Source organism: Urocitellus parryii, chromosome 13, assembly GCF_045843805.1.
Source record: "Urocitellus parryii isolate mUroPar1 chromosome 13, mUroPar1.hap1, whole genome shotgun sequence".
Taxonomy (NCBI): Eukaryota; Metazoa; Chordata; class Mammalia; order Rodentia; family Sciuridae; genus Urocitellus; species Urocitellus parryii.
The window spans coordinates 10,351,614-10,365,576 of NC_135543.1; the positions used below are offsets into that span (position 1 = coordinate 10,351,614).

The window sequence follows — 13,963 nt, forward strand, 5'->3', positions numbered from 1 at the left end:
ACCTTCTCACCTAATTTCCACATAGAAGAGTTTTCTCAAAATAGAAGAATACAAGATTATTTTAAAGTTTTGCAGACACTTATCAGAAGCCCCAGAAATCCTCCTCTCGGGCACTGGTTCAGGAATAATGACAGTGCAATGTTCTGAGTTTAATTATGTCTCCAAAAGATGATGTTGGGTCCAACAAACTGCATCAGAATGTAGCCTGAATGGGGGAGACTGGTCGAAGTCGAAGCGATGAGTAGTTAGGAGAAGGTCAGAGGGCGGGAGTGTGGGCCTTGAATCCAATAGGGCTGATGTCCTGACAGGAAGACTTAGGCACAAGGATGGGCGACAGACAAGTGACAATGGAAGCAGAAATGGGGGAAACAGATGACCAGGGAAGCAGAGATTGAGGGAGGGTATCTACAAGTTTAGGAGGTGAAGGTGGCCAGAGCACAATGGCAGCATCTGGCAAGGAATGATTCCTTGATGGCACTTGATTTTTGGACTCTGAGTTCTCAGGACTCAGAGAATAAATTTCAGCCATATTTAGCCACTCAATTTGTGGTGTCTGGGTGGATCCAACTCACCTACCGTGCACTTGTATTGACATGAAGCACTGTAGGCAGAAATATAGAGCAGTTTTATTCATAAACTCCCCAAACTGAAACATTATTTTAATGACACATAACATGTTTTGGACAAATGGATCAAAACCTGAAACTAAAGCTAAAAGATAAAACCTGTGAAATGGTTGAATACAAAGGTAATGCAGAGAAAGAGGGAGTGATCAAATTGTTCTAGGTCATCCCCATATGGTGGACACAAGTTTTCAATTCTCCAAATTCAAGGGACTCTCTGTCTAAAGAAGTGAATACATGTAAATTTTGGAAAAATCAAGCAGAATTTGGACATATTCCAATATGATGCAAACTACTGTAAGTGTATTTTGCTGTATTGTAATTAATAACATAAGAAAATTAAAGAGGTAAATATAGAAATATAACCAAGTGATTTGGGGAAATAGTATTTTAATTGTAATATATAAATAAAAACAAATAATGTGCTCAGCATGTGAATTGTTGTTTTAATATGACTGTTTAGTAATTGCAGTGATACATGTAACATAAACTAGGGTTGAACAAATACGTAAAAACACTGCAGATAATGAGAACAAGTCTGCTATAGCCAAAGGAAGAGGATACAGAAAAGAAATGGGAAAAGCCTTACATGAACACCATGGTGTAGGATTGGAATCTCACGTCTCAGTGTACACTAAAGCCTTCTAAATGCAGAAATCCATCAATATCCTGGGAGATTCCTTCCAGAACTCCCAGGGATACAATATCTTTGGTCTCTAAAGTCTCTGAAGTTTACATGAAACTCTGAAGTTTATATAAAATGCCATAATATTCACATGTAAACTCTGAATGTTCTCTGATATTATTTAAGTCATCTCTTAATTACTTATAATACCTTATACAATGTAAATGTTACTTAAATAGTTGTTATCTGTGTTGTTTAGAAAATAATGAAAAACTTGTACATACTCAGTATAAACACACATTTTCCAAATGCATTTGATACATAGTTGGTTGACTACACTGACATGAACCCACATATGTGAAGGAATAACTGTCTCTCTATATATGTATATATAATAAATATGATAATAAAGGTAGGTTTGTTTTTTACCACAGATATGCATACATATATTTGCTCTTGATATTTACTCAGGGGGCTTAAAATAAAGGAATCACAAGAAGTAATGGAGACTGTTGCACCCAGATTTTGCTTAAAATACTCTTCTCCAATCAAAAGAAATGAGACTGACTGGAGAACTGGTTGAATCCACAGTTATTACAGGGAGAACATTGTGGTTCTAAAAATGTAAGGAAGAAGCCATAAAAGAATGGAAGAATAGGAGTGTGGTGAAAGGACCAAGGAATCATGCTGTAATTAATACCCAATGTCCAAAACTGAGTATTTGAACAAAAAATGAATTAAAATATTTGGTTTGTATGATGAGTTTTGGTTTGAATCATTGGAAACAATTCTCATGAATAGATACTGATGAAGATAAATTAAGGGGCACATTTTTAATCACTTGTAAAATAATTGTAATTAATAAATGTATAATCAAAGGAATAGATATCAACATTAGCAAAATAAAGTGGTAATATTGTGGTCATTATTTATACATGGATACTGAAATCAGTAGGTTAATATATAAAAAGAAACCAAATGTTTTCAGAATATCTTCCTGAGATCTTCAATAATTACAAAAACATAGTAGTTTTACAGTGAAGAAACCTGGCAGATACTTTGATCAAGAGTCACAGCTAATATTACAATTACTAAACCAAGATTGATACCTCTGTAACTTTCAGGCCCGTTTTATCTGATCATGAGAAAGCCTCAGACAGACACCGACATTTGAGAGGCACTATATAAAATCACCAACTAATATTTTCCCATACACTAAAGGGCATACCAAACAAGGACATTGATACACTGTGGAGGGGACTAAAGTGACATGGAAAAAAATGCACTACATAATCCCAGACAGGACTATGAATAAGGGAAAAGAACATTAGTGGAGTGACTGGTGAAATCCAATACTATAGTTTGTATTTTATTTAATAAAAGTAGAGCATTGAATTTATCTTGAAATAATAATAACATTATGGTCATACACAACAATTTAGAAGCAGAATCTGGGTGAGAGGCATAAGGGAAAATTTGTACTGTTGACAACAGTCCTATGAGACTTAAGTTATTTAAAAATATGCATTTAATTGGATTAGTGAGAACATTGCCAGTGTAACTGAGAGGAGGATAGTACAAACCAAAATAAAATAATTTACTATTGATTAGTTTTCTGATGTTTTCTCCTAATTTAAAAAATGTTGTAAAAGGAAAATGCATCCACATATAAAATTTGATTTGCTGCAATTTATCTCAAGGCCAAGGAGATTTCATCTGGTGAAGATGATGTGAGAAAGAAAAAAAAATCTATATAATCAGAATTGGTGGCTCTAGAAAAAAATAAGGAAAATAATTCATATTATTTATTATTGCTTAAATCACATACTATTATCCAATCTTCCTAGGGGATCGCATATGATTTTATTCCATTTTAATTTGTCAATGGGATCTAGATCTATTCATTATCTACTAATTTATAAGAGTTTATAACTCCTTATCAAACTTTTAGTGGGTTTTAGTTGCAGTGGTGTTTCCAGAAACAAAATGGGATATTTAATACAAAATGTCAACTGTTAAAATCCTCTTTTATTTTGCTGACAAATATATTCAGCGGGAAATATGATCACTTGTAGCTATTTAAATAAAATGCTTCTGAATGTTTAAATATATTTAAAACTGAACTCCTCTAAGTCTTCATTCTAATTTCTATTTTAATTCTTTCTTGAACACCATGATAAAAATTAGTATAATATTTTTAGAAATCTGTCAATTCAAGATTAAATTATTCTCATCTTTGCCACAATTATGGCAAATCTCACTGAAGTCTCCTGGAAATATTCAGGAATATATGCACAGTGAGAAGCCGTCATTGAAACCACATGGTATTTTACTTTACTTTTCATTATTCATCATTTGCAAGCTGATGAGACATGCAGAGAACTTCAAGGCTTCTTTCATTGTAGATTTGAGATAATTTTGCAGACTTTCTCATGACGTATTTTGCACCTTGACTTCCTTTCATGTGTGCTCCATTGTACATTAATCAATATGTACATCCCCAAAGTAAAGGACAGTGGGTCTAGGATATTTCTGGAACTTGAAATATTATATAATTCTGGAACAAAATTAAAGGTCAATCTGCTACCTAAAAGAAGTTATTTTTATCAAGTCCTATTGAATTTTTTATTTAAATGGACAAAAGTAACTTTTGTATGATAGTAATTAAGTAATTATTATATCATACACAGATTCTCAAGCAGTAGATCTAATTTAGGAAAGAAAGAAAAAAAGAAAAGGTTCACAGTCACTCATTTCTACTACTTACTTTTACTTCTCTGTATCTCACAAAATTTTTTTGCAGGGGACGGCAGGGTATTTCTTTTTAACCATGTCATTTACATATTAAAATCCTCTCTTGGGTTTGATAATGAGTTATGCGTGTTTAGATTTAGCATACACCAATTTAAATGTAAAGCTGTATTAGTTTCTTTTTCCTATGACTGCTGAGTTCACTAAATATGTGAATGTGCCATTTTTAAAACCGGCATCTCATAAGCTATGCAGAGTATGCTTTTAATAATTTACCTGGTGGCATAAAGCCATGTTATATATCAATGTGATACAGCAAATATGATGATACAAGGGGGGTCTTTTCTCTTGGTGCAGATATTCTATTACTGGAAATAAAGAGTTCACTATCAGTGACAATGGCACGATCATTGTCACTAGCACACTTGACCGGGAGATCAACGCATGGTACAACCTAAGTGTCACAGCCACAGAAAGATGTAAGTACTAATTTGGAAACCATATATTTCATCACGGTGGTCTTAATGACATTGCATTATCCCTACACCTGAGGACAGAGCTATTTTTAAATGTTGTTGAAATTTGTAGTTAAATGATGTTAGATATGTAAGGTTACGTACATATATATTATTTGATCATAAATTATTATGTTTTCATTTCTATTAAAGCTTTCTTAAAATGTTACCACTAAGTATTTTCTAAACTGTTTTTACTTATTATATAACAATAAATAATGTTTAATGCAAAGATAATTTGGAGGAAAACACAATATATAAAACCTGAAATTTTATGCCCTGACAATCATATGCATTGAAATATTTTCATTTCAATAATTAAAAACAAAAAACATATTTCTACAAGTTTTTGAACATATATTCTGTGTGAGTTTATTTTTATATTATCATTTTAATTAAAAAAGGAAAATCTTATGTAATTTCTAAAAACATTCATCTGAAAAGACTGTTTCAGGTAGCAAACTGTAGCACTCAATTCATGGTGTTGGTTCTCCAGATTGTCAATTTAGAGAAGTACTTAATTAGTTTTATATGCTGCTTTATGAAAATAATAGTAAAACTATAAGGTTTGAACTAAAGTTTTAGGTTTATAATGATTTATATTTGTTTAGTTCAAACATAACTAGTTTAGTCTATCAGTTTACAAGTAACTCTTCCAGAAAGCAAATATGGAATGCCTCTGTTTTTTCCTGTGTTTAGGATAAAATGTGAGTGTTAATTCTTTTACAATTTAGACATTTAACATAGTTCAATATTATTATAGTACAGAATATGGAGGATACAAATCATTTTCATCAGCTGTCTGCATATCCCAAAAAGAGTGGTCCTTTTTTTTTTTTTTTTTTTTTTTTTTTAAGAGAGAGTGAGAGAGAGGAGAGAGAGAGAGAGAGAGAGAGAGAGAGAGAATTTTTAACATTTATTTTTTAGTTCTCGGCGGACACAACATCTTTGTTGGTATGTGGTGCTGAGGATCGAACCCGGGCCGCACGCATGACAGGCGAGCGCGCTACCACTTGAGCCACATCCCCAGCCCAAGAGTGGTCCATTTTTTAACTAAACTTACATTTGCAGTTGAACTGATGGTCAGATCTTAGTAATCATTAATGACCAGTTGTCTGCTTGTTTGTTTCAGCGAAAAGCAGATGATTTCATTGTTAAGGTATAAAAGTGGGTAAAATAATACCAATTTACCATTTGAATAGTGTCCATAACATTATGAGTGAATCGGTTTTTCAATCATCTGACATTAAGCATAAATGAATAAATACAACACAATAGGAAAGACTGTCAAAATCATCGCCATTATTTGGCACATGAATTTAGTGTAATACTGTAGTACAGCACAGGAGTGAAGCTGTGAATTTGAGATGTTCTTGAAGGCATCCTTTCTTATAATCGATTTTACATTGAATTTTAACAATCTTATTCACTTTTTTTTGTATTTCTTTGAGGCTTTAAACCTTAGTCTACCTTATTCCTCATGTTATTGAACAGCTGCAGGTGATATGGCAGAGTGGAAAGTGCTCTCACATGTTTTTTTGCAATATGTTGAGTAACTCTGCAGAAATGTTGCAGCAGGACTTGGGTCAGGATTTGAATTTTCTGTCTAACTAAACAATAAAGGACGAGGAGCAAATGTTACAATGGAACAAATGCCTGCTGCTGCAGAAGAAATGCCAAGGCTTTTCCTGTCAGGAAGCACAAAGGTGTTTATTCCGAGAGCAAGAAGCTTTTATTCAATGCGTATTTATTTCTGAGAACAAATTATTCATAATGTCACTCTCTACAAAGCTATTGTAAAAAAAAAAAAAAAAAAAAAAAAAGAATCCAAATCAGTTTGAGGGAAGACTAGACTCCTCAAAAAATATGTTTCTCTATAAAATTGCTCTCAGCTATTAGATGATCAAAATTTATTGAATGTATAGAAATGTTTTCTATTTTAGCTTATTTTGTATGTTAATATAATGCTTATAAGAATATATAATTTCTTTTCTTAACTTAGATGTACCATAATGTGAATTACTAGAAGGTAAACTCTTTAAAATTTATAGTTTGTACTTTTAGATTTAAAATGCTCTAATCTTGTATGAATAAAAAGAATCAAAAAAATAAATGAATGCAACAAAAATTGCCAGATAATTTAATTATATACTATCAAATTAGCTATATAATTACTTTTTTATCAGACAAATGCCTTTCTATGATAGAAGATCCCTATTGGAAAATTATCTAAGCATTTTTTGGTTCAGCATTGTAAAACAAAACAAAAACAATGATATGTATCTTTGAGTTATAAGATACCTGCTATCCACAAAAGTCGTTACTTCAACACTTGTATGTTTACATATGTACTATGAATAAAGTGCATAATCTGATAAACACTATAATTATGTCATCATATATTCTGTTCAAGGGTGATATTAAAATATTTAAAGACCAGCACAGTACAATGCAGGTACTCAGACAAGACTTCAGCTCCTAAGCTGCATTGGTTCCCCAACTGATCCACAGCCCCTACAGCATTAAGAAATAGCTCCATATGGTCTGCATAATTCACATGTTTACATATGTGTGTGGTACTGTACATTATTCAGTTAATAGAACATAAAATTTATAGTTTAAAAGATGACATATTCCAAAGGCTTACACTAGAAACTATAGATATTACAATGCTGTGTATGTTGAAGAAAATAACCAAACAGCAATGATAGCAGAAACTGGGAATCATTTGAGGCACATCAGGGAAAATGACTTTATCTTGTCACTTCTGAATCACATTTTCACATATTAATTTATAAAAATTATAGTTTGTGGCTAAAAAGATTGAGTTCTGTGAAACTGCATAGTATAAACATTTTATTAAGTATTTTACAGATTAACATCTCATCGATTTGTTAAACTATTTTATGTAACATTATTTTAAAATTCACAGTAAAATTTGAGGTCAATATTATTTGAATTTCACACACACACACAAACACACACACACACACACACACACATACACACACACACAAAAAAAAACTGCAGCCTCTGTAATTTGCTTTCCCACCCTCAGTGTTAAATGGATAGAACGATCACAATTACATCAGATTCCAAAGCCTGTTGTCTTAATCCTATGCTACATTTTCCCATATTAATAGAGCAAATGAAAGAAAGTATGTGTTTCACTCAGTGTTTTCTAAATTAACTATAAACACTATACTCCTCAGCAGTCACATTTTTCCATTTTTAAACTTGCAAGACAATTATATTTAAATGCTTTTATTTGTATGAATGACTCAAATGTAGGGTCTCAATTAGCCCCCATTGTGTGGCTTCCTTAGAACCAAACTTGAACAATCTATGAGAACATTTAGCCAAATTCCCGTCACTACTCTCTGTGGTGTCTCATTTCTCTCCAATATGTTGTTTCTCCTATGTTCTCAAGTGAGTGAAACATGTATCTAGTAATACTAAAATGATTCAAGGGATTTAAAAAAAAAAGTAGATACCAAATATGTTTTAAAGACTTTGGGCTTTTCTTGCCAAAATATGCTAGAAATTCTCTTAAAAAATTTTTTCTTGGCTGGGGATGTGGCTCAGTGGTTAAGCTCCCTTGGATTCAATCGTGATACCAGGAGGAAAAAAAAAGAAAAGAAAAAAATATTTTCTTGAAACAATTAAAACCAAAATACATTTATTTTTCAGTTATACTTATATATTTGAAAATAAGGAATATAAATGCAGATAACATAAGAACAAAGGAAAAGAATTGGAAATGTTTGAATTCTCCTGAGAAAAACAGTAAGGCTTCAGGTTGAATTTAAGGAAAAAAATTAAAACATGAGATTTAATAAAAGTAGATATATAATTTATATACAAAATCATCAATGTTGAAATTGATCATCTGAAATAGAAGTATCGATATTTTTAAAATATTATATTTATTTTTAAAATAAAATATAATTTATTGTACATTGTGGAACATTCTATTTAAACAAAACAATTTTTGTTTTTAAAAGGTGCACCTAAATTTTAGTGATTAAGAGAATTGATTGGTATATATTTTGCGGATTGAACCCAGAGGCGCTTAACCACTGAGCTTCATCCCCAGCACTTTTTATATTTTATTTAGAGATAAGGTCTTGCTCAGTTCCTTAGAGCATCGATAAGTTGCTCAGGCTGGCTTTGAACTTGCAATCCTCCTGCCTCAGCCTCCCAGGATTACATCATACACCACTGTGCCCAGCTTGCCTTGTATATTTTTAAACAAATATTTCTACATTAACTGAAATCTCAGGCAATGCTGAATGGTAAATGGTTTCTCAATCTTCTGTCAGTGAAGTCAGGGAAATTAACAATACCTACATTCATCAGAATTAGGTGTGTTTATATAAATACTAACAGCAATTACAGGAATGAAGCAAGCTGTCCTTATACCTACTATTTTCCCACTATGACCAACATCCAGTGAAAGACACTTAGTAAATATTGCTTGAGGAGAATGTGTGAAACAGAAATTTTCCTTGGCTATATTGTTGAAAAATACATGAATCATTTGCAGATCCTGTCCTCATATAGAGATCTGGTTCTTTGGTTTTTCAAGTGAAAAAAAAGAAATATACTATATAGTCTTGAAGGCAATTTTTCATGATTATAAGACATTATTATACTTATTTTTTCATTGTATATTATTCAACCTGTAGACAATGTTCAACAGATTTCTTCAGTTCCTGTGTACGTACAAGTTCTAAATGTCAATGATCACGCTCCTGAGTTCTCTGAATACTATGAGACTTATGTGTGTGAAAATGCAGACTCTGGTCAGGTAAGAAAGCTTCCTAAATTACCGAAGTCTGAGTAACACATCACTGTTTTATATACTATATATAATGACTATATCATGTATAATACTAATATTCATATGATATTTTATATATATATATATATTATACTATAGTGATTCTATATTTCACATATTAGACATGATTAATATTTTATATGCTGTACATAGATTTTGTTATATACTTATCCCACTTTGAAATGCTCTCATAGACACTTTAATTATCTTAATTAGATGTTTCTGTTTTGTGCTAAACATAATAGTATATGTTTCTTTTTATTTAAAAAAATTCTAAAAACAAAGATTATTTTATTTTAAAAATTTCTAAAGACACTCTGTAGGGCACTCTGTATGAAACATACCATAGTTTATTTTTCAAATAGCCCCTAATTTCCAAAAATTTTATAGTCTTATTTTCATAAATACAGAAATCAATATATTCTAAATGACATTAAATTTCTCAATGAAGCGAATTGGAGACCATTTGTATTTTACAAAAGCAGGAATTACATTTTTTACCAATCAGGAGTAGTAACCAACCTTATGTTTTACTTTTAATTTTCTAATACAGTAGCAGATAGGAATATCTTAAGACATAGGTACATCATAATTGTTATTCATTTTTCAACCATAAGATACTGGAAATTGTTAATGGTTTTTAAACTGTTAAGTGAACTATGTTCAATTATGTTTATGCTTGAACCATTTTATCCTGAAAATTTGAAATCTTGTAATTTTAAGCATATATTTTTTAAAAAATACATGATTATAAATATGAAAATGACCTTTTAAATTTATTCATTTTTTATGGGTTAAAATCCATAGTTTTTGAGAAAGTGGAAGATACAAAAGTTCTGAGTTTCTCCCTTGTGCTATACTGCCCAGAAATATAAAATTTAACAAATTTAGACATCAGGGACATATGTGTAGACTGGTAGAGATCATTAAAATAAAATAAGAAAAGAATGCAAATGTACTGGAACTCACAATTCCCAAGGAAACTAGGCTTACATAATTTTCAAAAAATTTATATTATAAGTGGATTATTTCACTTGTAATTTATATGCTGTACATAAATTTTGATGTTTTCAAACATTTTAAACACGTCTGATTTCTTGAACAGAAAGACAAATATATTAATGAACTTCGAAAAATCACTTTAACTAGTTTACATCTAATTAATGATCCTTTAAATATAGTAAATCTGTTTCCTCAAAATTTAAATAATTTGAAAATAATCAACATATCTTGCAATTTTCTAATCAATACATATTAAATTTATGCCCTGAACATAAATCATATTTTACAATGATTGTAAGTACAATTAAATTTTAAAGTTACATATTTCAACTTTTTAGTTAAAATTTTTAATTGAAAAAATTATTTTTAATTGGTACCTAAAACATTAAAAATGTGTTCATTTTTTATGATTCTCTAATATATTTTATTTGTTTTAATATGTGTTTTTAATATATTTTCCCAACAATATTAAGAATAAAAGAGTATCTATTAACTATTTTGAAATACTAGAGCATGTTTTAAAGGCAACTTTTTGTAGTTTACATGCTGGTAGTTTGGTGGTCTGTGTCTTTTTTTATTATTATTATTAAATTATTTATTTATTTTAGTTAGGTATATATGACAGTAGAATGCATTTTGATTCATTGTACAAAATGTGCTTATTAATTAATATCACATTATGCTTCAATTAGGTTAAACACATATGTCTTCAAACATTTATTATTTCTTCATGGTGAAAATGACAAGATTTTTTTCTAGTTTTTTGAAATATGCAGTATGTTAGGATTTTAAAATATATAACTCATATGGCAATAATTTCATAATAGCTGTGAATGTATTTAAATTGTCACCTTTATAAGAAAACCTATTTCTAAAAATTTTTTTTAAAAGTGGCTTAATATTCTTCATTTTCTATATAACTATGATGCCCCAGGTGGTAAGTCATTTACCATGTAAATCTGCATTTTCAGTGCTTTCAGCTGAGCCAAGATCACTGAGCAGAAGACTTGGGAAGACAGCACAACTTACACATTGGAGGCTTGGGGTCTAGGCCAGAGTATTAGATTTGGCTGATAAATATTTGTTGACTAAAGACAGGTGATTCTAATGACCACACTGTATTTTTTATTATAACTCCTCTATTGTTGTTTACAATAAAACTTATAAATAGCTATGTTAATAGTAACCCTTTTCTACTTTTGTACCATGTGAAAATGAGAAATATACATTTGATAGATTGGGTTTTCCTTTTTCATTGCATTGGAGTTCATGTGTAGCTCTACCACCTGAGTGGATGACACATTCTTTTCCAAGATTCTGGTTCATAAGCTACAACTCAGAAGTCAGTGTATTTATAAAAATAGGAGTAATCACATTTTTTTGAGAATGAGGGTACCACTTAGTGACAGTGACACCATGCTCATAGGTGGCTTTGGGCCATAGACTGAAGTGAATATTCCACTTATGTTTAGCAAAACAGAATGGCTCAAAACAAGATATTTTGTAATGAAATCCTTCTTGTTTAATGACTTATAGGATGATCACTAAATTGTATCTTATCCATATAATTATACTGTGTAACTCAGTATAATTATATGGATAAGATACAATTTTTAATTTGAGAAAAGTTAAATGGTATAACTTCACCTGAAGTCTCATAATCTGCATCTTTGCTTTCATGGTAAACTTTACCAGTGTCCTGAGCCTACAGTATTAGTTTCTACTTTGGTATTCATATTCTGATTGACTTAAAATTTGTGAAATGTCTTCCCCTCTCAGTTTTCTTTTCCCTGTGCTTATGATAAAATAAAAAAATTCTTACAATGAAAGCTCAAATCAAACTAAAACGATAGTGTGCCAGTCTTCTTTTATATCTCTTTGAGGGTTAAATTAATACTAGGAGCAACACAATTAAAAGAAGAATATTATGGTGAAAATTTATTTCATTTTTACCATTCTGGTAGGCCTTTCATCGTACAAGTTTTGAAATGTTATAACTCTTTAGAAGCACATTTGAAAAAATTATGAGCAATGATGAAATAATTGTTTAATGATGAAATATCTTGACAAAGTTCAAAACATATATCACTGTTTCCATAGTATCTTAACTTTTTAAAAATTTGCAATGTACCCATATAGTAATTGAAAAAAGAATTAACATTTTTTTTAATTAAAATAAGTTAATTATTCTTTCTTTATTCATTGGAACACTTGTAAGAATGAAAACAAAGAAAAAGGAAAAAAAACTTAGAATATCAACCTCTACATCTTGGTAGAACTTTTCAAAAGAAAATTCAAATACTAATGTTTGGTACAACATACTATAAAAGTATAGCCAAGATTAAACCCCACTAAGAAAGGAAGAAATGTCTTTTGAATTTAAGGACATAAGAGTTCTCCTGCACTCTGATGAAAGTTTAAATGTAAAGTTACGCAGGAATATCCATAAAAGAGCATGCTTTTTTCTAGTTTACAGATGATTATACCATGCCTCAAAAAGGTTTAACTTTCCAACTCCACATAATTTACAATGGATTAAGTCAAGCCTGTCCTATGTACTTGTCTCCAAGAGGGGAGTTAATTGTAACTATTTTTGCCATAGTAATCTGAATAGCTATCCTTAAATTATTTTCATAGTGGAAAACAAACATGAAAATAAGGGTTTTCTCTATTGATTTGTAGAAAGGATGATATTCATGATGTTGAGGTCAAGAGTCAGTTTAATTCTCACCTCCTGTCTGGAATAATCATAATTCAAACTCAAAATGTCACAGGGATCAGCCTTATTTTACAATCAATTTACTTTAAGGAGGAAGGACAGACATCATCAAATAATCATGAGGGGAACTTTCAGATGTCACTCTCAAATTATCTCAGTTTTATAAGTATCTGAAAGAATGTTACTCCACTTAAAACCAAAGGGAAACCTAAATATGTCTCCCCCCTGCTGCACTACAGGTGATGGACTGAAATCCATGTGCAGGTGATTTAAGTGTACATGACAACAAGGACTGTATTTCGTGTTCATTGAAAAGCCTTATTTTCATAATCTAGGCATTAGTGCTATGATGTCGACAAGATTGTCCTTGTTCCTTTCATGTGTTTCTCTAGAGGTTAATAGTAGATTCAGATTAACTTGAGTTCAGATTTCTGTTTTGAAATGTTCTGACTAGGTTTTCCTCAAGTAAAATCAAAACCAAACACTAAATAACAAAATAGCCTTTGAAAGAGCCACTGAAATCTTTCAAACATGCTATTAATCTCTTTCTCCCTCCTACATTTAGATAGTAATATATGAACAATTTATTGTTCATGAAATGTATTGACAGAAATCAACATATTATTTACTTTTGTAAGGTCTAGAAATTATATTATATTACACAGTGATGAACTATCTAACATTGTTTCAGTCAGAGTGGGACAACATAGGTGATGCTAGACCCATGGCACCTAGGTGTGTGGTCTGCTGTTCCACCTCGTGGGTGTGAGAGTACTCCATCATAATGCCCCAGGGGTTAAAGCCCTGACAACCCATTTCTCACAAGTCCCTGTTATTAAGAGATATGTGGCTGTATATCCTATTACATCAGAATTTTTATTGTTA

General features: G+C 30.9%; 1 protein-coding gene across 1 annotated transcript in view; it reads left to right on the plus strand.

Moving 5' to 3' along the window:
• Positions 1–13,963, plus strand: part of Cdh19 (cadherin 19) — a 76,785-nt gene that overhangs the window by 50,195 nt on the left and 12,627 nt on the right. Inside the window, exons 10-11 of the mRNA XM_077792332.1 lie at positions 4,357–4,478; positions 9,203–9,324. Coding sequence (XP_077648458.1) covers positions 4,357–4,478; positions 9,203–9,324 — 244 coding nt within the window. The remainder of the gene's footprint in view (positions 1–4,356; positions 4,479–9,202; positions 9,325–13,963) is intronic.